Source organism: Fusarium falciforme, chromosome 6 (assembly GCF_026873545.1).
Source record: "Fusarium falciforme chromosome 6, complete sequence".
NCBI lineage: Eukaryota > Fungi > Ascomycota > Sordariomycetes > Hypocreales > Nectriaceae > Fusarium > Fusarium falciforme.
In genome coordinates, this window is record NC_070549.1 from 2,500,889 (window position 1) to 2,525,206 (window position 24,318).

Below are 24,318 nucleotides of genomic sequence, written 5' to 3' on the forward strand. Positions count from 1 at the left end.
CATCCGTTCATCATAGTTTGGTGTCTTCAAGTAAGTGGCTGACGATGTTGCCTGGCAGGGTCCCAAGACTGCTGATGGTCTCGGACCTGTTATTTGCGCATTGGAGCCTCAGTGTCTTCGGGACAAAGCAATGGCGTTATACTTTGTCTTGTATGATGTTATCAGAGGAGATTGACGCTGCAGGATCCCATTCATTTGGCATGCACATAGATACTCTGCCAGGCCCACACGATTCTAGGTTCTAACCTGTGACTCTTCTGTACAGCTTCTATGCATCACGACTCGGTTGAAAGTTATCATGGATCTCCAATGATGGCTCATAGGCGGATTATACCCCTTTTCAAGCGCAAAGATGTACTAAGCACTCTGCCCTGATGATCTGGCAATGGCGGGCGGTTGCCAGCTGGCCTGCACTTGCACCTCCAAAACCTGACCACAGGTTTCTATTAGGCCTTCTCATGCAGGTAGGAGCATACCTACAGTTGAGTTTTTGATTGCGTCCCAAGTTTCCTCTTCTCGGGCAAATTCAGAAAAGCTCCCGCGCCCGTTTGTAAAAACAATCTGTCCTTTTTTGCCCATGTACTCGTCTTTCAAAGCAAATCTTTAATACCGCAGCGGTTGTTTACCTTCGTCTTGTTTAATTATCACGAACCGCTCCTGGAGCACCCACCGATGTGAGGCTCAGCTCTCCTCAACCAATTCTTCGCCATGGCGTTTCAGCAGAGGCCTACGTATGAGAGGCCTGAAGCGTTTAGACCGTCTTGTACGCACACGACCATGACCCGGGTCTACGAGAAAGATTCAGTGTGCTGCTCGTGTCGTCAGCGTGGCCAGTTTGGCTGGTTGTATCGATGTACGCAGGATATCGAACAGATCATTGATATTGGACCTGTTAGTGCCCACCTGGTTATGGGAATCACAAAGACTCAAAACCGTTGCTGATTGAACTATAGCCAGAATTAGATCCCTCAAATCCCGACTCGATAAATGCCATGGGGACCCGAAAGGGTGACAGATTGAGCTCTGGCGACATGACTGTCGAGGAGATGGCCAAGTACACACCCGAACATGTTGAGATCATCTCTAGACAGCGGGAAGAGGTGAGAAGAAACCGCATCAACTTGGGCCATCTGGCTTACTTGGTTGGTATCACAGGTCAAGAACATGATTGCCAGGGAGAAATTCAAAAGAAGCAGCAACGCCCTCTTCAACACCACTCACCCACCGCCTGGCTTCGAATCCTATACGAACGATAGCATATACGCAGGACAGTGGAGCTGCGGCGAGCCGCAAATCTGCCAGTACAGAGTGTGTCCGTGGTGCCGGCCCGCGGTCGCCGATCGAGCCTTTCTCGTCATGGGTGCCATTGCAGATGGCCAACTACCTCTGACAGCAGTCATTGGGTTTGGCTTTGAGGATATTGGGGGCAAGCCTGTCGTCTCCTCCGAAGTCGTGAAGCGAATCGGCCAGAGGGGCCCACCGCAGAGGCGTTTCACTGTGAGTCCTGGTGGGGATGCTCCAGAATGAACGAGAGCTGACTTATTTTGTAGCCACCTGAGAGTCTTGCAGATGGTGATGCTATCTTAAATGAGTATCTGCTGCTCATGCTCGATAATAAGGTCGCTAGTTGCCGTGAGAAGTCACAGCGACCTCAACGCCGGACAAAAGACGATATGTATACTCTTGAGCCGTCAAGAAATTTCCAAGCTGTCAAGAGCGACTCGGATAGAATGAAGGCCCTGAGTAATGTACACAGGCGTCAACCACCCAAATCCGCTTTGGCTTCTGGGCAGACCTACCTTGAGCTCCTACCTAGCATGGAGGAGATGCCTACACCTTCTCGAGAAAGTGACCTAAATGAGAGTCCGGCACGGCCTGCGATAGAGTTGAATCGGTATGCTCTGTCTTGTCTTTCCGAGCGAGTCGTTCTAACAAAGATGATAGACGTGAATTTAGACGAGCTCGCAGGTTGGGACAGATGAGGGGCGAGCCACGAGATACCAGCGAAAGTTCTTCACTATTCCACACCAACGACTCGTGGGATACTAATGATCTACTCATTGGATTCGACGACGACGCACGCGAGTTCACGCCTGCGCCGTTGAGGGTGGATCGTGGTGTGGGTGTCACAGAGGAGAGTGTCGAGACTGGAGTGCCCGATGTGGTGACTCAGATGTAAGGCGGTGCACGAGGCATAGTATGTGTGGTAGAGTTGGTATTGTTTGGTATTGTGAGTATCACTGGTATTAAGAGGATGGGTGTAAGGTGATTTCTACAACGGCGTTCAGAAAGGGGTCACGGCGATCGCTCTCAGACGAGCCAGATCAACCAACATCCAGGAGTCGGGCGCACATTCTTAGTATCCGAGTATTGTTGGAGTCAGTTGTTATCATTATTCGATAGTTTATCCCTCTTCCTGTCTAGTTCTCATCCCTCAGGCTCTCAAGCACCTTCTTCATCATCTGGTTGCCCACCACCTTGGCCTCCTCGAACCGCGGCTCAAAGAATTCCTGTGTACTGACGAAACGCTTCTCCCACGTCTCAAAGTGGCCGAGGCTGACGCACTCGGCCCAGGCGCGGGCCGCAAATGTGAATTCGAGGTCGTCGCTGCGATACGTCTTGTCCTCGATGGCGGTGCGGATGGCGGCGTCGAGCACGTCGCCGTTGCGGAACAGGTACTCGGTGACACCCAGGCGTAGACGGAATAGCGGCGTGCTGCACAGCATGTGATCGTAGGGCACGATGTTGAGAGCCGCCCAGCAGTCCACCATTGCCAGGAGGGATAGGTGGTTGTTGGGTCGGGGCTCGTCGGTTGGTGTACCAAGTGAAAAGGACGACAGGATAGACGGCTCCAGCAGTGGCCTGGTGCCCCATGTCGTTGAAGGACCAAACACCTTGTCTCGGGCCTGGTAGACACGATCTCTCAGACCCTCAAAGTTGCCCTCGAGCATGAGCTTGTACAGGTCCGTGACACTTCTCGCGTACTGGGCAATCTGCTCCCGCGCCTCGGGGTTAAGGATAGCGAGACCAGCGTAGACGTGCCACTTCTGGCTATAGATGCGCAGCATAATATTGACCTTGACGTTCTCGATGCCACCGACGTAACGGCTCAGCTCCCAGGGAAACTGCCTGTTTGCATGCCACGCCTTGCCCATGGACAAGAACGCGGCGTGCGTAACAGCCTGTGTGTCGGCCGTGATGCGATCATGCTCGCGAGCCGAGAGGTAGACAAACTTCGAGCGGAGACAGCTCAGCACCGCCTCGACCTTGGCGAGGGCCTCGTCCGGGGCTCGATGCTGGATGAGAACCAGGGGCTGGTTGTAGGGGTCGACGTTGGGGCCGTGAAGCGAGTGGCACGAGACGATGGACACGTCTGCAGGGAGATGGGCTTCGAAAGCAGCAATCTCAGGCGACTTGCACGATGTCTGGCCGCCCACGATGGCTCCGAGCTTGGTTGCTGAGAGAGAGCGAGAGTGTCAGTGACTTTACACATATTTACGGTATATTCAAAACATCACAAAGGGAGCAGAGTAGACGAGGGCGCGTACATGGTCCGTACTGGGCAATCACACGATCAATGACGGCCGCCTCAACGCTATAGATGATGTAGTCGCTTGCGCGGGATACAAGGTGTCCATTTCGGCAAATCTCTATATTTTTCTATTTGATACCTTTCAGCGACAGGAAGCAGCAGCGTAGGATACGAGAGCCCGTACATTTCCAGCATATTCCTTCTGGAGGCTTTCAAGGTTCTCTTCTCTATCGCAGGCTAGAATTCTGGTCGACCGTCAACCACGGTTCGAGTCACGAGTTACACATCTGCTTCTTTTGAATGTTAGCTTGTGTGCTTGCAAAGAGGGGCTAACAAAAGCGAGGTGTGAAGAGGTTGTTCAGACAAAGAATAGTTAAGGTAGCAAGCGTTTACATCAGTGAGAGCACAGGGCGGAGTCCAATGACCGGAACGGCCACCAGACGTCCCTGAACAATACTCGAGCCAAATGCGCTCTAGTCATCATAACAGAGGGAAAGGGGATTGGTGCTGTAGAGAGGGAATTGACTTACCATAAAAGAGAAGAGGCTGGTGGTAGGAACAGGCGTCGCAATGACCCAGAACTTACCTCCAGCCAGCGGCAGACAGCCTTTCGGCGTACATCTTGCCCATGTCGCCCATGCCGATCAGACCAACGACGAAATTCTCCATCCCCTCGGGGATGGGCTGTACCTGTGAAGCCATGATATCTGCTGCGTGATGGGGTAGCAGGAGCAGAGGAACACGGATCACATCCTCACACCCGCAAACGAGTGTTTTGTTGGACCTTTGGGAAAGTCCTTGGTGTGTGAGGGTTGATGAGGAGAGAAGGTTGAAGATGAAAAAAAAGTTCGAGGTTATTTTCAATGGTGGAGATAAGCGCGTCTTACATAATCATCCGTTCGCGATACAGCAATGGTGGGGCTCAATGGAGACTGGTGGGTATGCATCTATGGAGACAAGCGTCTTAGAAGCTCGCAGAAGTGAGTCCTCTTCCATCTCAGCGTCTCCATTTCTCATTTCCAGCCCCCCTCAGTAATAAGCCATGGAGGTCGTATTTGCCCTGGGCTCCAACGGCTCTGGGCAGCTCGGAATTGGCCACAAGGAAGACGTCTCCGTGCCGAAGCAGGTCCTTTTTCACCCAGAACCCCCAGCCTCCCCCATTACAAAGGTCGCAGCCGGGGGTAACCACACGCTGCTCCTCAGCAAGTCCGGCGAGCTGTACTGGAGCGGCGACTCGACGCCCGGGGCTTGCGGCTTGATTTCGGGTCCCGATGTCCCAGTTTTCCGGCATATTCGACTCTCTAATGAGGGTGGACCCCAGGTTGGCGAGATTGACTTGATCGCGGCGACGTGGGAAGCTTCTATCATCGTCGCCAAAGATTCAGATGGCAAGAATACAAAGGTTTTTACCTTTGGTGCTGGTATGAAGGGTGAACTCGGTCTGGGCGAGCTCATTGTACGCACACCATCAGCTACTCAGATCAAAGAGTTTCCTCCCTCGGGTACAGAAGTGGTTGACTTGGCTGCTTGCATGGGTCACGTCGTCGTGGTTCTCAGCAATGGCGATGCCTATGGTTGGGGCAATGGAAGAAAGGCCCAAGCTGGCAGTCCTGGACAGGTCCTTCATGCTCCTCGAAAGATCGAAGACGTTGGCTTCAAGGTTGCTCGAGCTGTTTGCGGCAGGGAATTTACCTGCCTATTCGGCGAGCCACAGAGTGGAAACATCAAGGTGCTCGGTTCAGACAAATGGGGCATCCAGTCCAACGCACCTCAGTCTTGTCGTGAGTGGAAGGACGTAGGAGCAAGCTGGGGAAATATCTATGTTTTGGCCAAGGATGGCTCCCTACAAAGCTGGGGAAGAGATGATCACGGTCAACTACCACCCCCAAATCTTCCAGAGCTGAGCAAAGTCGCAATTGGAAGTGAGCACGTTGTTGCACTCTCCACCACGGGAGATGTCCTCTCATGGGGATGGGGTGAACACGGCAACTGTGGCCCTCAAGTTGAGGATAATGATGTCAAGGGTCGATGGAACGTCATTGCGTCGTCAAAATTCATCCCTTCTGGCTCCAAGATAGGAGCAGTTGGGGCAGGCTGTGCCACCAGTTGGGTATTCATTACATCTGAGTGAACCCATTCTCAAAAATCAACGCCATCATCAACCGGTCCCATTGCATCTTTAATCCGGGAAAAGAGCCAGGCTCTCGACGTCGGCCAGCTTTTGTGTTGGCTCCAAAAATACCGATTCCGAGTCTGTTGGTTCTGGTGCCTCAGCCTCTGGCTCTGGCTCTGGCTCAGGCTCAGGCTCGGGTTCCGCCGCCGCTTCGGGTTCCGTGGTCTTGGGCCTCTCCTCAGCCCGGTTCATATGGAAAACAGAGGGATTCTGCCAAGTTAGCTTCTCTCCAGACGCAGAAGGAATTATTAGACTTACAGGATCCGCACTATGATCCCATCCTAGTCTCGCGTTATCCTCCTCTTCGGCATCTTCATCATAGTTGATAGGCTCCCAACCCTCATCCTCGACGAACAAGCTCTCGGATCTCATGGTCGCAGGAGGCGGTGGCTTCTGAGAGGGCCGCAAGTCAAACGCTCCTATGCGCGACGCGCTGGCTCTAGCAACGCTCATTTGCGGAGTAAGCTGCTGAGGTCTTGATGCAGGAGGAGGCACTTGCGGTCGAGGGGGTTGTGATTCCGACGGCGCCACACTCGTCCTACGTGAGGTGGCTTCGAGGCGTGGTCCTGTGTTTTGTGCCGCATTCTTACGGCCCTTCTTTGTCCTCTGTGTAGGGTTGCTGCCACGCTCACCGACGGTCATGATGAGGAATTCACATGAGATGGCATCTCCGGTATAGGAGAGCTGGATTGGTCGGGCAGGGATTGAGTAGCGGGCCGAGACATCGTTACCGGCAATACCAGCATGCTGGATGATGGCGCGAAAGTCTTTGACGGAAATCACGATGTGGAGTTTATCTTCGACGTCAATATCGTCAAACTCGTCGGCTTCAACGGCAATTGATGTCTGAAGAGGCTTCTTGAGGACCGCTAGTCAGACAATTAGCACAGAAACACACATTGGCATGAAGGAACGCACCATCCTCGCTGACTGTCTTCTCACTAAAGCACGTAAAGTTGACATGGTCGCCGTCAGTATTGATGTCAAGAAACTCGATGCCAGGGCCAAAGTGGTCCATCAGCTGCCGTAGCGTCCGTGATGAGATAGTCCAGTGGTGAGGAGCATCCTGTCTGTTGAACTTGGCGTGGACAGGGACTGACACCTCGAAAGGAAGCCGGTGGGTTGAAGTCAGTCCATTTCGGAAAATTATGCGGGCGATGAATCTGCTTTGGATTCCCTCTCCGTCCTCGATGGCGACATCGCACTTTTCGATCAGCGTCTGCTTCTCAACATCCCTCTGTGTGTCGGTAGCGGTGCGACTCCGGAACAATGAGATCAGAGCCTGTGTGGGGCATTAACATCACGGCATACAAGCGACGGTCCCGGGTTAGAGCTCACCCGGATGTATAGGGTGCAGTAGAAGCGATCACGGAACTGGCGACTGCCTTGGTACTGGTAACGCGAGAAGAACTTGCCGGTCGCAAACTTGACACTTGCGTATGCGGATTTGGAAGTGTTGAGCGTAGTGAGGACAAACTGCAATGTGGGTAAGCAATGCGACTGATGATTCTGGTTGGGATGGCACCAACAGAATCCTTCCTGGCTTCCAGTGAGACGTCATCACTGAACTTGTTCAGGCAGATGAGGGCGTCACGAAAAGCCGAGACGCCTTCCTCGCTCAGTGTGAAATTGAGAAGCGCCATGACGCTTTCTGAGTAGGTGATGGATCAGCGAAGAACCATGGTGGAGTTTAAAGAACAGAGTCACGATTAAGACGTGGAATTCTTCATAAACTTGAACTGTCGTCACTCACGATTGCTCTACGCGTGCCTGTCACAAGTTCGGTAAGTGCATAACCCCACTTGGTCGGCTACCCTGGATCATGGGCCGGCGCGATTGAACTCAATGTTTTATTGCCAACTTGTTTAAAGGAAAAGAAGTTCTATTAACCCAAGGCTCATATCGCCATTCTCTGCGTGTCACAATTTATCGCTAAACTCGTTCAAAGCCAGTGTCGTAGTCTCGTAATACCGGGATCCTTCAGCGGATTAACAGAAGAAGTCGCCACGTCGGGAAGAAAGATGGGTTCCCGCCTCAAGCTCGGAAACAGCTGAACTTGCCGAGCGAGAACCGCCAGGGGCCTCGTCGGACACCGTTCTTGTCGACGTGGATGCTGGTACCGAAATGGCGACCACCGATGCCCTTTGACCAGAAAAGACCCATGGTGTGTGTTTTTGTTGTTGTGAGGTTCTATAAAGTGGTTGGTAGGGAGATCTAGTATCGCCCAGTCAGCTCACGGCGCTTCAGAAGTCTTGAGGGTGTACTCACCTTGATAGGTTCAAAAGTCTAGCGCAGGATGTCGTTGAAAGAAGCTTGAAATGCAAGAAATAAGGTGATGAGGGGTCGGCGATCGCTCTTATACGAGTCGCTGATTGTTGTTGGGCACGCACGCCAATGACTTCCTTGGCAGGGACCATGAGGCCTCTGGAGGCGTCCAGTGACATGCCTTGACGTAAGCGCCGTGGCGGTGCTGGCTAGACGCCACACCTAGGATATGTCGGCTATCATCAGCTGGACAGGGATGGTGTTCAACCTGCCTACGCGACCATCCATCAGTTATCCTCTCTTCAAACAACCACGAAAGAAAGGAGCAGCAGCTACGTTCTTGCTCTGATAATTACCCCCCACAACATAATTTGAACACTACGACGACTCAAAATGGTCGCTGAACATGGACACATATGGACAATGTTGTTCAGCAACCTTTACTCTCCCAAGAGGTCCAGGCTGTGGACTGAACAGCCTATGATGCGCTCTCGGTCGGACCTATGATCATCACTTAGGGCTTGCCCAAATCCAGAGGCAGATTGTCCAAATGGGCACCAACTTCTCGGCAATCCGATGGCCAAATCGATGCATATCCGGACAGTGTCGTCCACATCCAGAACACAATCCCTACAAATGCGACCAGTCGAGTCGTGTCAGGACTCGAAATGGACACCGTCGAATAAACATGTCTTTTGGGGGTTTATACGAATTTCGTTTACTATATATATCGAAGGGTTGGTCCTTGTAATCGTCCCGTTTCCCATCTCCGACACAACTGTCCAGACATCGCCACAGGAATCTGCCAAAGCCAACTGCCAGCTACTGACAATTTCACTGAACAACGTCGGCAAACACAGGCCCTTCAAAATGCCCAGAGAAAATCACCGCAGAAGAGCCGGCGACTCTGAGCGCTCCGGCCGGATCCCTCGGGGTCGATTCAATCCATACGAGAGACCTCGCTTTGAAACAGATGCTCGCTCTGTAACTGACGAGCAAGCTAGACACGCAAGAGAGAGGCTTGGTCAGGTCTTGACCAATGTTATCCAACGTGCGAACAGCTCCCACGCTGAAGCGGAAGTGGTCGAGGAGCAGGAGGCTGAAGAGCTCTTCGATTTGCTAATGACAATTGATCAGCATCGACAGCTGCGTCTAGAGCAGCATCTTGAACAAGGACGACAAGGATGGCCAGAACGACAAGAACGGCGAAGACGACGAAGACGACGACAGCGCCCAATTCCTGCTAGATCCCTCCAGACGTTCCCTGCGCTGCGGCAAATGCCTATGATGCAGCAACAGCCGCAGGAGCCAACATTGCCTCCACTGTTCGCGAATTCTACTACTGATATGGCCCCAGCCCCAGCCTCAGCCCCAGATCCAGCTTCATCGGTTGATGAGCAGCCGACGTGGGAGTTTGATGACTGGTTCGATGGTGAATACCTGGACCAGCTTCTCAGTGACTATCTGCACCCGGAAGGCCGGGGGCTGGTAGAGGAGGTGGCGAGGCAGGTTGAGAAGCTCAGCTTGGCCAGTGACTTGGCCCAAGAGGTGGCGGGACTTAGCAAGCAACCGTCTTTGACCTAAGACCGAATCGTTAGTTCAGAAGGCCCGATGTTCAACGGAAATAGCCCAACGGCCAGCAGATTGAACGAAGAGCCAAACGGCGAGCGGCAGGGGGATGACCACCAACTGCCTCGGTGAGTGCCTACCATCTTTTTGATCGCTAACACGTGCCCACAGATAGCTATACTCCGTTTTAGAGGATGAGAGAGAACCGACAAGGTAAGTCTCCAAATGCCTTTCATTGCCATCTGATTGTAGGTGTTGAGATTGTTACGGCCCAACTCGAGTCCATCGAGATTGTACTATGCCTTTTTCTTATAGCTTCCTTAGATCCCTTAATGTAATGCGAATTTCTTTTTTTTTTAACTCATTCACAAGGCTCGGAATTTTTGCAACTATTTAATTGATGAGTTGAAAGGAGTAACTCTTCATGGTGAACTACCTACATTGGCTAACATGGACACTAACACACTAGGTAGATACCCAAAACCTAAGTTAAGTTGCCCAACATGATTGTCGAATGACAAGAAAGGCTTGCTTATCTCAAATTGCATGCCATGCCATCACTTTATGCGCATTGAAGTTCGTTCCAGCCCGCAGCGACCAAGCTCTCATCGCCCGTTCGATCTCCAGCACCGGTCCAGTAGAAGAGACCTCCCAATTCCATGGCCTTTGCATATCTGGCCTTTATACGGACCGTGGCGGGGACATCAAAGGATACGAAGCCCTTGTCGCCACCTTCGTCGACAAAGGACGCCGCGGCAACGCCTTCATCGACATGTGCACCTTCGACCCATTCACCTGGGAGGTCGCAATAGTCCATCTCCCCAGCGCCTTCAAAGGGATGGCCTGGACCACGCGCCTGGTTAAAGTATCTGGCATACGCTGGAATACCGAGAAGAACCTTGTGGCTTGGGAAGCCGTGGTTGATGACATAGTCGACGCCAGCCTGGCACGAGCTGCGGAGAGTTGGATAAACGTCGTCTTCACCTGGAGGGAGAAGCTGCGCGTGATGGCCGCAGACGTCGGTCCATGCACCGGTGAAGTCGTATGCCATGAGGTTGAGAAAGTCGAGCAACTCGCCTACAGTTGGCAGGTCAAGGTGCTTGAGGCAGTATTCACCCACAGGAAGGGCACTGGTCAAGAGGTAATCGGGTGCCGGGAGAGTCTGTCGAATGGCTTGAAGGAACAGAAGATAATTCTGTCCTGCCTCAGGAGTCTGAGGATGTTCCCAGTCAACTGTTCAAACACATGTTGGCCTCTCTGCTTGCACCTTATTTCAGGGCACACTCACTGTCGACACCATCAAGCTGATGGGTATCGCAAAACTCCTTTATCTGCTGCGCAAACGTTTCTCTTGCTTCCTCGCTCTCGGCTAAGCCAGGAAACTCGTTGCTGCTTCCTCCTCCGCCGATAGACACAATAGTCTTTATGTGTGGGTTTTCGGTCTTCAATTTGGCAATGGCTGCAAGGCAGCCCTTCTCGCTGTCGACTTCCATGACATTGTCGGCCCATTCGTCGAGGGTCTGCGGATATAAGTGAGTGTTCCATGTTTCAGAGAGGTTGCATTATAGGCGGCTGCATACCCGAAGGGTTCCATCCTCGTTGACGCTAGAACATGTTAGCCTGCGATTGGCAATCTGTAGCTGGCTCGAGGACTTACCCGACAAAGGCGTAGAAGACGTGGGTGATGGAGGAGACGTCCAGGGAAGAAGGTGGACGTTCCTTGTAGACGCGCCACGAGGGGTAGTAGACGGCGTTGGCGTATGGTCCAGACATGTTGGTTGATGTTGATGCTGATGATGATGATCTTGGGACAGATCGATCTGACTACCCCACCGAGTGCCTAGATCGACAGGGACTCACCGTGGTGACCCCGCAGGCCGTATCATTTTCGTCAAGGTGAGGTGTGAGTTGTCGTGAGGTGATTGGGTCTGTTCTCGTATCCTATGTGGGTTTCCGAGGACGAGAAGACGTGTTGAGATTGAGAATGTTGTCTGGGCGCTTATCTAAGCTGTAGATGGTGAACATGACAAGGAGAAAGCCAGGCATCATTCTGTTGTTGTGCAATTATTTGAGAAGAGATCCATATGGCTACAGTATTGCGCTGGCATTGTGTGATACCTTACTGCTGTTTTTGATAATAGGTTCTACACTGTCCAACGAAGTAATGTCGTCTTGATACTCGCAACTCCTCAAATTCCTTTCGTGTTAAAGATGCCCCAAAATGACCACAACTTGGCTATAACTCGGTGATCGTCACCCCGTCCACTTTGATATAGACTTTGGTCTCTGGAACACCCAACCGGATCCAGTCAGTGTCGTCGTTGATCCCGGCCGTCGATCGGAGCCGCACATGATATTGGCGTTTGCATTTCGTGGGTAACAGGTCCTACTATTTACATCATGGATGGGAGTGGTTGAGCCCAAGAGACTCGGTCCGCTCTATTCAAGCTAGACTAATGCAAGGCACAAATGCCACGAGTTGACAGCGTCATTGATGTGTGCTTGCCAGAAGCGTAAATCAACTGCAATCCATGTCGATATTCGCACTATCTATGCCAAGTTACTGTTCCCGATGTGTTGTGTAAACGGAGCATGATCACAAAGTATTCTGAGAACTGCTCCTATAGAAAGATATGGACTGTGCCCGTCGGTTCGATCTACGATCATCTCGTTCATGATTAAATTAGTCAAGAACGGATGTCACGATGGGCGAGTACCTTGGAGATTGTCCCCGAACTGGCACGCAAATACAAGCGGAACCAGAACCATGGCTTCAACCTCGGGTATGCGGCTTCCTCGAAAATCGTATGGCCAACATGTTTGCAAGCGGAACGAAAGCCTCATTTTGTGTCACAAGGCTTCCAACCTCTCTGCTAGACAGGGCTGCTGGCCAAACAGGCTATCCACGCAGCGGGTAGCCTGGTCTCTGATGCATCCAGCCTTGCCAAACCACCCGGGTTCTCAGGTGACTTCCCTGACTTGATACCCGGAATGCGGATACTGTGCCTACGAAACTTGGGCCTGATCTCGGGAAATGCAAGCACGTGGCGATGGGCCTCGTGTCTCGGATAACGGCCTCCAGGGAGCCTGGGTATCACCAGACTCACAAGTGGTACCGAGATTGCTTTCCCGGGTTTGGAAGCTGGAGAGTTTATCAGGATACCTGTGTCTCAGACTCTTCTGACATGATCTGAAGAGGAAAGAAGGATGCTTGCTGCGAGGTGGCATGCTAGGAAGGACTTGGTCGTGATGCTGGGAGCCAGATATTGAGGCAGCTTGGAGTTTGCCAGCCTCGCTTCGTACATCGCCATTCCTGGACATGTCCTTTGGCAATAGCAAAAGTGAACTCGAGCACGTAACCGAGAGTCAAACAAACGCCTTGTCTACCCCCTGCCGAGTCATCAGTAGTCGACGACAGACACTGCCATCGGGATACTCAACTCGGAAGAGCGGCACATCAGGGGGCGAGCTGGATAGCCGCAGGGACAGATGGCCTCGAATCTCGGCCCCCCAGTTATCGGTCGTGCAAGGCAGTTTCGTGTTTGTTGGCTCAGTTTCTGTGACAGACAGATGCAGACGGTAAGATCGTCATACGCAGGTTTCTCGGTGTGGAAATGACCGGGTCAGTGTGCATGGCCAACAGCTCGAGGCCTCGCGGTTATTAGCAAACAGACTCGGCCATGTTGACGATATCCTCGAGAAAGAAAACATTGCCGCGAGGGAGGGGGTGACCTTGTAACTCTGGTAACACAAGGCATCCCGCTTTGACGGGCTCGGCGTACAAGCAGCTGGAGGGGTAGGGCAGCTGGCATCCCTGTGACTCGGGATGCTGCATCCACAGCAGAGATGCCGCGGATCTAGCCATCCACGCGGTTGGACTGCAGGCAGCCGCCACCGAATGGTACTCTCGAGTCTCTGTAGGTAGGCCGACGGGTGCCAACATGGTATGTCCAGCTTGTTTGAAACCGCGTGGCCTCAGGGCGCGCCAATGCCTCTCCCCGCCACGCAGCTGACCTCGTTGTGTTTTTCTCTCGAAAATCTGAATAACACATTCCTTGTCAATTCGGAGGCTTTCTGATCCAGGGCGGAGTAAGACGTAAAGATGTCAGCTCAGCCCCCCTCAGCCCGTCGACCCCATGCCGAGGACCTGGATTGTTTGCCTCTCCCTCTGTATGTGATGACTCTCACTCAATGGCCTGCCGGCTCAGCGCAGCGGTGAACCAACACACTGCGGCAAATTTGGCACCCCCCTCCCCAGTTCTACAACAGTAAACAAGACACGCTCGGATTCGTGTGATTCATGCCCTGTGACGAAGCCCGCGAAACCTCGAGGGCGAATAAGAGCACTATACTCAAAAAGCCATTCATCGTCGTTACCAGAGTGTCGGGCCAGTTGGGGAGGCGCCCAGTGAGGCTGCGTCTGGCATCGGCGTTTGCTAACCCCATGAAGCTGGGACTGCATGGCTCTCTATCTCTTTTGTTGGTGGGAGCGGAGCTGATGTCCAAACTTGTTCGTGAGGCTTCCTCTAGCTTGAGAGTGTGTGAGAGAGACAAGAAAGTCGTTTATCCCGCAAATAGCCTAATTGTAAGCTTGAAAGGACGGTCCACTTTGTCGAGGCGCCTTTGTCCTACATGGGCCCAAGCATGGGCATGGGGAGAAAGAAAGACAGCCTTCGCTTGTACGTACCTCGAGTGGCTGCAGGGCATCTCAACTCGACAAGATAAAATCATACCCTTCCAAGAGTCGTACCCAAGTCCCTGGACTCCCAGATCCTGGCTCATGCTTGTCGATCCTTCTCTCACTCTTCCAAACACCGTCGCACAAGAGCGACAATGCACACACACACATAAACACCAAGAGTACTCGATGCAACCTCTCCACGCCTCGAGGGGTCAGAGGTCAAAGAAAAGACAAAAGGGAAAAAAGCAACATCATGGTGGGATGTGCTACTGCAGGTCGTCTGGTGCAGAATATCCAATGCGTGGGGCCGGTGTGCTTGAGAGATTGGAAATGTTTGCTTGCCTACAGTGTGCAAGGCGTCAACGGCCATGGTCAGAAAACGCCGCTTAGGAAATGCCACATGGAAAGGTGCATCCAAGAGGAGGTCCGAGCTCAAAGAAAAGTGTACAGTATGCAAAAGTGAGTGTCTTGATGGATACAACAGGGCTTCATTCATGTCAAGCCGTCATGCAACGAGACAAGCCGCCCCAAAGAAATGCCCTGACAATAACAGTCTGTGATGGCTTCAGGGGCCCATAAACATACATGGTACAAGACAAGACAAACGTGAGAGCCACATGGGCAGACATATACATTTGGTAGGGTTTTCGTCGCCTTGAGGCACTGTACACACCCTCCATCTCTGGATACTCTATCCTCAGTCCTAACGAGATGAGAACATCTGGAGATACTCATCCAGTCCCATTAAAAGAAGTAGTCCTTTTGACACACTAAACCCTCTGTTCGGCCTCACCATAGGTGTGACCCAGGGCAACTCACTTGTCGCTCAAAAAAACCCGGACGGGTGCCCTTCTCTCAAAAAAGTAGAAACAGGAATCAAGAAATGAAAACAAACAGACAAAAAGACCAACATGACCGAAACATTCCCTTGCGCGCGCCTTCATGAAGGGGTAGTAGTAATCTCGCAGAGCCCTCAACTTTGTGGGCCCATTTCCCTGAACGCCCAGAACAATCCCGCAGTTTGTCATCAATAACAATCCTGAAGAACCTCCATCAATCGTACGTCCTGCTGTAGAAAGTCGTTTCCGTGAACAATCGCTTTTCCATTCATGACTGTGTTTGTCATTTGGATCCTGCAAGTCGTGAAACAAGGCCGCTGGGCCTGCGACTGACTGTTGGCCAAAATGCCCCGTCAAACTCGCAGTGACACGCGCATGCCGTGTTTAATCATCCCGCTGTGGGGGTTCCCGACGCGTCTCTCGCCTGGAGAGACCCGGAAAGCTCGCAGCAGTACTGATGGTGGTGTAGTCATGCTCCTACATGACCGTTGAAGCCAGGAGGCGCGATTCAACATCGTCCATCCCCATACCGTCCATGCGCGGTCCCTCCATCCCCTGGAGCCTGGACTCGATAGCTTGGAATCGGGGCTCGTATCCTCCCGCTCGCGCTTCGAGGTTCTCCATCCTCTTCTCGATGTTATCTAGGCGCTGCTCAATGCGCATTAGGCCCTGGGCCATGTCGTGGTTGAGGCGATCGAGCTTGTTGGTGAAGGAGCGGATCGAGGTGGCCAGCGGCGCGTTCTCTTGGCCGGGAGTGCCAGCGGGAACCCGGGGTTCGTGGTTATGACGACCTTCTTGGATGGCAAAGCGCCATTGATTCCCAAGCTGGACTTCGCAGACAGCCTTTGCACGGAAAGGGCAGTCGATCTTGCGCGTCGATGGATTGCGCTTCTTGGCGGTGCTGTTATACTTGACACCACCGCGATCGCAGACAAGATCGTAACGGGTAGGCTTTCCGTCGCGATAGTTGGAGGCGCGCAACTTGACAATCCCGTAGCCCTGATCCTTGGCGACGCGCTGAACAGAGGCCATCAAGTCATCAAACGTCCTGAAGATGCCTTCTGGTGGGGGTAATAGCGCTGGAGGTGGTGTATTCGGCATGACGATTGCTTGAGCCAGGGTGGCGGTTGTAACGGGGAATTTTGGGGAAAGTGGGGAGGGCAAGTGTCTTGCCAGAGAAGAGCGGCCGTGGTAGCGGTATAAGAGGCTTGGGATAATCGCGTCTGGGCAGTCGCTGTTGGTCGTAGTTCGTCGTCGTATATTCGGTCGATGTAGGTATGTACTATGCAAGAGGCTGGGCTGTAAGGATTTTTCCAATCCGCACTGTTGAACAAGACGACAGCACTTACAAGGTTTAGTGTTGATCCGGTCCGAACGAGGCCCACTCCTCCTGCAGCAAGGGGCAGAAGTACGTACCCGTTCTGCGGGAGCTTCTTGTCGCGGCGGCTCCGTGCAGATGAGAGAACAAGAGTGTTGAATTCGGAAGGTAGCTCAATGAAGGGCGTGGGTGTGGCTGAAGAGAAAGAGAGGAAGACGGGTGTATCAGAGTCGACGAGGATGCTGCACAAAGGCAATGCTTTTCGGTGATGGGGGAAGATGGTGGTTATATCCTCGAGTCTTTGAGAGGAAGGTAGATTCTTGGAACTGGTGATGCGAGACTTCCCACGTCAAGTTGAGTTCCCCAAGCTGCATGGCTAGCACGTGATAGACTGACAATTGAGCATCTGGCAGCGGCCTGGCGCAGCGATGCGGGCTCGCCCAAAGCACGGAGAGGATACAATCCGTCTCAAAATCTGCTTGCATCTCGTAGAAGATATTACTTTTATCAGTGATGCTGCTCTTCTTTCTTTCAACAAAGACCACCAACACGCATGTCACCAGATCGGCACGGTGCGGGTGGCCGTTCCTGGTTCCTTGCTGCCAGCCGACTCGGTTCTGATAGTAGTACCTGGCTCGCAGGCAAAATAACCCGAGAGATGTGGTAACACCGAAACGTCAAAGCTTCTTCCTCCCCTGGCCCCACGCATGTCGCCCAGACCCGTCCCCGACGCGGAGGCAAACGCAGCTGGGAATCAACCTCCAACCTTAACTTTCTAGAATTATTCGTTGCACCTGCTGCACGCAGTGGCTTTTTTTTGTGATCTTTTTAACAACAGAGCCGTGTGCACTCTCCCCAGCCTGGTCATTGTTACCCTCTGCTCGTCTCCTCTGGTCTCGGCCACCGGCTGCGCTCGTGTTGCTGCTCAACACCCTCAAATCTTGGATACCCTCACACTCATCGTTTAGCTGAGCCCGGAGAGCAACAACTCCTTGCTGCCATGAACCAGCAGCCACCGACCCAGAATCAATCCCAGGCGCCAGGTGCAGCCGGCCAGGGTGAATGGGATGAAGCCCATCTCGAGGAAGCCATGCAGCGGCTCAAGCTCCTGCATATCAAGGTAATGGTGCTTCCAAGAAAAGAAACCGAGGCGCAAACTTGCTGATCCGGCTCTCGTTTCAGGTTCGGCTCTTGAGAGACACCATACCGCAGATGATCCAGCCGCTTCTGCAGAAGCAGCCCTCACGTAGGCGCCCTATTCCCACACTGAAACAACTTCATCTGATGCATCTCATCACAGCCGACGCCATGTTTGCCGCCTACATGAAGTCCATCACTGAAGCGCAGAACAACGTCAAGGAGTTCACCGAACTAATGCGCGATGACTTCAGCCAGCAAATAACTGCTCAGGTCCAGAAGAGGCAAGCAGAGGAGCCGAATGGTATCGTGCCATGGCGGCACCAGGACCACCCCGACTGGTTCACTCTTGACAAGAAATGATGATGTCCATGATGCTTTGTTTTATGGTTATTCTTTGACGTGATATTAAGGGCGTTCTTTTAGATACAGGTTCTAGGTAATGTCAGGTAAAGTTGCACTGCTCAGATCCAAGTCTGGGCTACATAGATCCAGTCAGGTTAAGGATCTAGACAATGCCATCCCCGTCTATTGTTACAACTCTCCTATGCCTCGCCTCGGTGACAGATTCGCTTAACTCGGCCAGTGACCAACCCTGATTATCCGTCGGTTGCTCGCTGGTCATATTCATACTGTCAATCAACTCACGACAACTAGTTCCGCATCCCGAAAGGAACCTTGGCTAACAAGTTCCTCGGTCATGATCCGGAAATACGAGTTCGCCCATACTCGACTGTCCTGAGTAACATGAGCCTGAGAAGAAAGGATCCAATATGTTGCTCAAAGCCTGTTCGTCGGTCTCCTTCAATGTGGAGCTAACCAGATCCTGAGTGGAAGAACTCAGGTGAAGAGAGAATATTGTCACGTGAGGCATCCGGGCAGCCCACTGCCCCACTCTGATTCGTCGGTTTAGCGGGCACAATCCAGCTTCCCACCCACACAAAATTTCCAAAAGCCTCGAAATTCATTCTTGTTCTTGGTGAGATCCTCATTGCAACTCCCGACGACCACCAGCCGCCAAAATGGTTTCCCAACGAGTCACTTACCGCCGCCGCAACGGGTGAGTTCCTGTCTAGATGGACTCGAAATGAATACTCGAGCCATTGCTGGCGACCGTCGTGGCTAACCTGCGCTTCTCCAACAGCTACAACACCACCTCCAACCGAACCCGGGTCATCAAGACCCCCGGTGGTGACCTCCGCCTGCTTCACATCAAGAAGCGCGGCACTGTCCCCAAGTGCGGTGACTGCGGCTCCAAGCTCTCTGGCGTAAGTCGAACTCGACAGCAGCGAATTCTTTGCGACGTGGCGGATGGGACGAGACGAGCATGATGAGTGTCGGGACCTGGATAGAGGACACGCATACAGCAGACGAGGACACCGACACACCACACCGGCTGGATTCTCTACCGAACGAACCCTCTATCCAACCTCTCTCATCTCGTCTCGAAACATTCACCACCACAAAGGGCTTCTCGGACCTAGTCACACAGAACACAAGGACTAACTCTCCCGTCTCATAGATTCCCGCTCTCCGACCCCGCGAGTACTCCCAGATCTCCAAGCCCAAGAAGACCGTCCAGCGCGCCTACGGTGGTTCCCGATGCGGTGGCTGCGTCCGTGACCGCATTGTCCGTGCCTTCCTCATCGAGGAGCAGAAGATCGTCAAGAAGGTGTTGAAGGAGCAGGAGCAGAGCCAGAAGAAGAAATAAATGCAATTTCTAGTTGGCTTTTTCTGCGCGGGAAGGGCAAGGAACTCTGGGGACTCGGTTCACTGCTTTGGTGTTCATTAGGGCAAAAGGGACTGCATGATACATCGGGCCGGGGCCAGAATGGCTGGCCGTCTGCCGTCTTTAGGACTGTTACCTTCCTCTTGGTGGTTTGAATGAAAAAAGAACATCAAGCTGGCGTGGACTGGATTGCCGTCTGCATGAGTGATACCGGGGCTTCTTTGCGTGGGTGAAGTGAGTGCCAAGGTTTTGGCTTATGTTCCGGGGTCTAGGTGAAAAGTTACTGGCGCATTGAGGTTGAATTAATTCCCTTTGTGGATTCAAGTCTTGTGATCAGTGACTCGTAGAGAACATGCACCCCAGTGATAGAGATTGTTGTTGCGCTTTGATGAGCAATCATCATGACGTGCGGGACCGGAAAAAATATCCATCCCCCACGTTGAATCTCTTCCACTTGAACCCTGCAAACACCAAGCCCAGCTCTTGTCCAACCATCAATTGCTTATTCCTAGACGTTCTCGATCTTTTGACAGTTGGTCAACGTCCCAGACATGGCATCGCGAAGTTTTATTCGGCCGTGTAGCGCACAGCGCGTTGTGCGCCAGGCCCTCTCCCAGCCCATCCGACCCTCCCACTCCTCGATCGCAGCTCTCAGAACCTCTTCTCCGATGCTTTCGCACGCCCCTATGCAACCTATATCATGTCGTCGAGCCTTCCACGAAGCCCCTAGTCGGAGAAAGGGCCAAGAACCGCCGGCGCAGGCTCCTCCGACCGACTTTGGCGAACTCGACATACTCGGCAACACTCCCGTCCCGTCAACCTCGGTCGACGTTTGCATGTACGATGGATTTGGTCTGAACAGCGGCGCTACAGTCACGGACGGTAACGGCGCATTGTTGGTCGACGGAGAGGTGTTCAACTGGCGGCCGTGGGAGGCGAAAGGTTCGTTGAACCTGACCAACAAGAAGGGCCAATTTGAGCTTCCGCCTCAAGCATTTGCCTTGTTTGATTTGATATGGCCTCGCCCTGGTGTGTTCCCATCTATCTCTCCGCCCATCGTCTGCCTTGCCGCTCATCGGGGGGCGGTTATTGATAACACCTAACTAACTCTATCATAGACCTTCTGATCATCGGAGTTGGCCCATCCATTATGCCGCTGGCTCCCGCTACGAGGCGACACCTGGCCGAACTAGGCATGCGAGTCGAGATACTGGATACGAGGAACGCTGCTGCGCAGTTCAACCTGTTAGCTACAGAGAGAGGCGTGTCAGATGTGGCGGCCGCCTTGATACCTATCGGATGGAAAGACGGTGTTGGAGCCAAGTAATGTGACATTACGGTTATAAGGGACTTGTATACATATAATGTAACATTATGAACATCATGGCCATTGTACGCTTTGGTGGTTGGGTTTGGATGATGGGCAACAGGTTAGACAATGTTGGCGCATGATGGATGTATAGTAGATAGTGTAAATGAACGCCCGCTCTTGACGATCTGTGTTGAGCAACTCCTCTGTTCCGCAGTGCCTGGCTCAAATGGCACTTTTCCACAGCTGGCTCGTTGTAATGCTGTGTTTTTCCAGTCTTGCGTTTCATCAACGCCGCCTAGGATTCTGAAATGAAGGAACCCCAGCTAGTAATTCAATAGCCGCGATTCACTGTCATATTATAGCCCACACGTACCTATATAATTGCCTATCAATATCTCACTATAAGAAGACACTCCATCATCAAACCTATATGTGCTTACCATCAATAATTCGACCATTTCTTCAAAATTCCATTGTCGTTCAGGGTAACCCTCTCTAGGGCTGTCGTCAATATTAGATAAGCAAGAATTCAAACCCCATGTTTATCTGCTGCATACATGATTCGCCGCAACCGCTCTTCCAATGACGATCCCTTCGCGACCCCAGGCGGATGATGCAATGCCACGATTGGCTGCCCAACCTCAGACTCAATTCATCGCCGACAGACTCAATCTCAAAATCCCATCATCGCCAATTAAAGCATCTCGTGAGCAAGATCGAGTTCCCCACTGAAGCTCCAGCCTCGTCCTGCGACCGTCTTCTTCAAGCCACTCTTGACCTTCTTTTTGAAATTTTTTTTTTTCGCGCGCCCGCGTCTTGACCGCGATTTCCGTGGGGCCTTAGGGTCAAAGAGGTCTTCAAAAACCCAGCCCAGGCCTGGGTCGCTCTCAGATGCCCCGACCTATCCCCGGCACTTGCACGGCACCTTCACCATATCAATTGGCCTGGTGAGCCTGGCCTTGTCCTCCCCTGTCCTGACGTCGCTCTGTGCCGGCTGGAGAGGCTCCGGTCCCGGTGGCACCAAGGGAACAAACGCAAACTCCAACTTACTCTTGTTATACCCTTGGCGGTGACTCAACAGCTTCAAATCTTGGATACCCTTACTTGGCAGGAGCTACCGAGGAGCTCGGCCTTTCAACTGCAGCCCCAATCCATTAATTGCGGCTCAACTACACCTGGCATCTGTCCTCCACCAACCCCATATCTACCTGCGACAACATTATCCCACTTCAATTGGATCCCAGCAGTCATCCATTGAGCACGCTCTCCTCTCAGACGCACGGCATGACGGCTCCTCACTCCGCGGCCTTCCAACAGGCCATAGACTCCACTGACCCTCATCTCACGGACCCCTCCCTCCTCAAGGATCACTCAGACTTCAAGTCTTACAGCACCAGCCGCTTCGAATATTCCGGGATCCGAGTCTTCTACCGCCAGCATGCTAAAGCCGAGCAGCTGCCCAAGAACCCCGCGCCGCTGCCGCTGCTCGTTTTCCTCCATGGACTTGGAGGATCTGTGGCTCAATTTCACCCGCTATTGAGCAGTCTTGTTGACCTGGCCCCCTGTTTGGCAATCGACTACCCCGGATGCGGACGGTCCGACTTCTCGGTCACCAGTTGGGAAGCTTACACGACAGAGGCCCTGGTAGAGCTCCTGGAGATCATCATCGAGGATTACCGCGACAAGGATGCAGGTCAACGTGTCGTTCTGATCGGTCATAGTATGGGAACGGCTCTTTCTGCCCAATTGGCTAACACGAAGCTGGCCCATGCAACCTCTCTGTCACAATATGTGGTAGGATTGGTGGCTATTTGTCCAGTCTCCAGCCCACCCAATGAGTCAACGACTACATGGGCCAGGAGGGCGTTGCGGATTCCAGGCTGGCTATTCGATCTGTGGAGAGCCTGGGACGGCTGGGGTGGTCCGGAGAGCCCAAGTGTCAAGCGTTTCGTTGGAGAGGGTGCTGATGAAGCGACTCGGATTCTCCAGTACCGCTTCAACAAGCAGAGCCGGACCCCAGTCTGGAGGCGAATGGCGAATGGCGCCTTGCCGGTTTACAAGGACGGTCAACCGATAGGCGGCATTCCTACTCTGGATACCTGGGCGGGCCTGGATATTCCTGTTTACCTGATCGCGGGGGAGAATGACAACATCGTCTCCCCCAAGGAGGTTGACAAGATCACCAAAGTCCTGGACCCCGAGAAAGAAACCTCGAAGCCCGATGATGGAGAAGAGACAGACCAAACGATTGTTGATGCTGCTGCTCCTGTCAACACCTCGGTACGGCCACGAGATCACATCCCTCAAGCCATTGACGATCTTCGGGATGAGGATTTCCAAGTCATCAAGCAACCCAGGTCCGAAAGCTCCAGCAGCGATAGTCCTAATGATCCTTCGACTCCGAACGAGACCCTGGCCGAACTGCCACCGCAGCCGAATCATCCCAAGAAGGTGGTTAGATCCATCGTGATGCCACCTCCTGCAACGCACGCCGTTCTATATACCCCCTGCTCAGTTCGTGCCGTTGCAGGGTTAATATCCGACTTCCTCGCTACGCATATCACAAACAGACTATCCCTTGCTTGGCAGCTACAGTATCTTTCCCGTGAAGGAAAGTGGGATGTCAAGAATCTCGCCAAGTGGAAGTCAGTCAACCCCGTCTCTGAGCCGATTGGACCTGTCGACAACCCTGTCTTCCGCGCCCTCAAGACGCTTCGCGAAGCCGACGACGTCCACTGCCCAACCAACTTTGTCGACAAGTGGGGTGACATTGTTAAAGATGTTATCGACATCTCCAAGGACCAACCCGTCTATGACCCACGCGGACTGGACCGGGCTGGTGTTCATTACCACAAGTTTCCTACCGTGTCCAAGATCCCCCCACAGGCCCATGAGATCGAGGCCTTTATTAAACTTGTCGATGGGCTCCGTGAGAAGCAGGCGGAGCGGGCTATTGCCGAAAACTGGCCCAACCCAGAAAAGTGCGTTGTGGGAGTCCACTGTCACTACGGATTCAACCGCACAGGATACTTTATTGTGTGCTATCTCGTTGAGCGGTGCGGCTATGGTGTTCGAGAGGCTATTGACGCGTTCGCCAGGGCCCGACCTAATGGGATCCGCCATTCCCACTTCTTGGACAGGCTATATGTGCGATACAACGTGGATGCTGTACCTCATACTGAGACTTGACATCATTGCCGTCATGTCAGTATGAGATCTTGATTCGAAGGAAGGGTAGGCGGATAGGGAAGTGTGATTGGATTGAAAAGGGGGGTTCTTGTTGGGTTAGCAGGTTGGCGTCTGGATGATTGATTGTCTTGTTATAAGAAAGCGAATGAATAGATGGCTGGGCCAAGCGTATGGATTTCACAGTATGGTTCTCCTGGGATGGAAGGGTGGAGTTGGCGTTATGATCTATGGATATCAACATTTCATACTGAGATAGCGCTCTTGTCGAATTGATAATAGTTTCACTCTATCATGGTGATTCGCTTCTGAGGCTCTTGTTGTTTGAAATATAATGAATTGTTTCGTCTGCCTACCCAACGACCAGTGATCTCAGACTCATATTCTAGTGACTACAAATGCCAAAGTCAAGAGACCAAATCAAACATGGATATTCCAACACGTTACTCCCAATGTTGCCCAGTGTTAGTTCTCCTCGAAAACGATTATTGAAAACATCCGTGAATCATGAATGCCTGTACCCAAGCTCCAGTTACATTCTGTAAATACCCTCCTCTTGAATGCGATCTCTAGCGAT

At 52.6% G+C, this 24,318-nt stretch overlaps 10 protein-coding genes across 10 annotated transcripts; 6 read left to right on the forward strand and 4 right to left on the reverse strand.

Moving 5' to 3' along the window:
• Nucleotides 1-708: 708 nt before the first annotated feature.
• Nucleotides 709-2,179, forward strand: NCS54_00833900 (Hypothetical protein; the record flags this gene model as incomplete). Its single annotated transcript, XM_053153728.1, has 5 exons — nucleotides 709-891; nucleotides 954-1,100; nucleotides 1,156-1,497; nucleotides 1,551-1,894; nucleotides 1,945-2,179. The coding sequence occupies 5 exons, from the start codon at nucleotides 709-711 to the stop codon at nucleotides 2,177-2,179; spliced, it is 1,251 nt and encodes a 416-aa protein (XP_053009703.1).
• A 241-nt stretch (nucleotides 2,180-2,420) lies between these two features.
• On the reverse strand, nucleotides 2,421-4,234 carry NCS54_00834000 (Prephenate dehydrogenase [NADP(+)]; the record flags this gene model as incomplete). Its single annotated transcript, XM_053153729.1, has 4 exons — nucleotides 2,421-3,457; nucleotides 3,549-3,660; nucleotides 3,717-3,777; nucleotides 4,119-4,234. 4 exons carry the CDS (start codon nucleotides 4,232-4,234, stop codon nucleotides 2,421-2,423), a joined length of 1,326 nt encoding a protein of 441 aa, XP_053009704.1.
• Nucleotides 4,235-4,574: 340 nt separating this feature from the next.
• Nucleotides 4,575-5,663, forward strand: NCS54_00834100 (Hypothetical protein; the record flags this gene model as incomplete). Its single annotated transcript, XM_053153730.1, has 1 exon — nucleotides 4,575-5,663. One exon carries the CDS (start codon nucleotides 4,575-4,577, stop codon nucleotides 5,661-5,663), a length of 1,089 nt encoding a protein of 362 aa, XP_053009705.1.
• A 48-nt stretch (nucleotides 5,664-5,711) lies between these two features.
• On the reverse strand, nucleotides 5,712-7,348 carry NCS54_00834200 (DNA repair protein rad9; the record flags this gene model as incomplete). Its single annotated transcript, XM_053153731.1, has 5 exons — nucleotides 5,712-5,915; nucleotides 5,964-6,574; nucleotides 6,624-6,987; nucleotides 7,044-7,181; nucleotides 7,235-7,348. 5 exons carry the CDS (start codon nucleotides 7,346-7,348, stop codon nucleotides 5,712-5,714), a joined length of 1,431 nt encoding a protein of 476 aa, XP_053009706.1.
• A 2,753-nt stretch (nucleotides 7,349-10,101) lies between these two features.
• On the reverse strand, nucleotides 10,102-11,425 carry NCS54_00834300 (Chitinase; the record flags this gene model as incomplete). Its single annotated transcript, XM_053153732.1, has 5 exons — nucleotides 10,102-10,772; nucleotides 10,828-11,059; nucleotides 11,120-11,144; nucleotides 11,197-11,343; nucleotides 11,400-11,425. 5 exons carry the CDS (start codon nucleotides 11,423-11,425, stop codon nucleotides 10,102-10,104), a joined length of 1,101 nt encoding a protein of 366 aa, XP_053009707.1.
• Nucleotides 11,426-15,536: 4,111 nt separating this feature from the next.
• On the reverse strand, nucleotides 15,537-16,660 carry NCS54_00834400 (Hypothetical protein; the record flags this gene model as incomplete). The annotated part of the gene is made up of 1 exon (XM_053153733.1): nucleotides 15,537-16,660. The coding sequence occupies exon 1, from the start codon at nucleotides 16,158-16,160 to the stop codon at nucleotides 15,537-15,539; it is 624 nt and encodes a 207-aa protein (XP_053009708.1). The 5' UTR covers nucleotides 16,161-16,660.
• Nucleotides 16,661-17,377: 717 nt separating this feature from the next.
• Nucleotides 17,378-17,877, forward strand: NCS54_00834500 (Hypothetical protein; the record flags this gene model as incomplete). Its single annotated transcript, XM_053153734.1, has 2 exons — nucleotides 17,378-17,497; nucleotides 17,560-17,877. The coding sequence occupies 2 exons, from the start codon at nucleotides 17,378-17,380 to the stop codon at nucleotides 17,875-17,877; spliced, it is 438 nt and encodes a 145-aa protein (XP_053009709.1).
• Nucleotides 17,878-18,536: 659 nt separating this feature from the next.
• Nucleotides 18,537-19,225, forward strand: NCS54_00834600 (60S ribosomal protein L34-B; the record flags this gene model as incomplete). The annotated part of the gene is made up of 3 exons (XM_053153735.1): nucleotides 18,537-18,574; nucleotides 18,659-18,782; nucleotides 19,037-19,225. The coding sequence occupies 3 exons, from the start codon at nucleotides 18,537-18,539 to the stop codon at nucleotides 19,223-19,225; spliced, it is 351 nt and encodes a 116-aa protein (XP_053009710.1).
• A 569-nt stretch (nucleotides 19,226-19,794) lies between these two features.
• On the forward strand, nucleotides 19,795-20,570 carry NCS54_00834700 (Hypothetical protein; the record flags this gene model as incomplete). Its single annotated transcript, XM_053153736.1, has 2 exons — nucleotides 19,795-20,272; nucleotides 20,362-20,570. 2 exons carry the CDS (start codon nucleotides 19,795-19,797, stop codon nucleotides 20,568-20,570), a joined length of 687 nt encoding a protein of 228 aa, XP_053009711.1.
• A 1,269-nt stretch (nucleotides 20,571-21,839) lies between these two features.
• Nucleotides 21,840-23,744, forward strand: NCS54_00834800 (TYR-PHOSPHATASE-2 domain-containing protein; the record flags this gene model as incomplete). The annotated part of the gene is made up of 1 exon (XM_053153737.1): nucleotides 21,840-23,744. The coding sequence occupies one exon, from the start codon at nucleotides 21,840-21,842 to the stop codon at nucleotides 23,742-23,744; it is 1,905 nt and encodes a 634-aa protein (XP_053009712.1).
• Nucleotides 23,745-24,318: the final 574 nt, after the last annotated feature.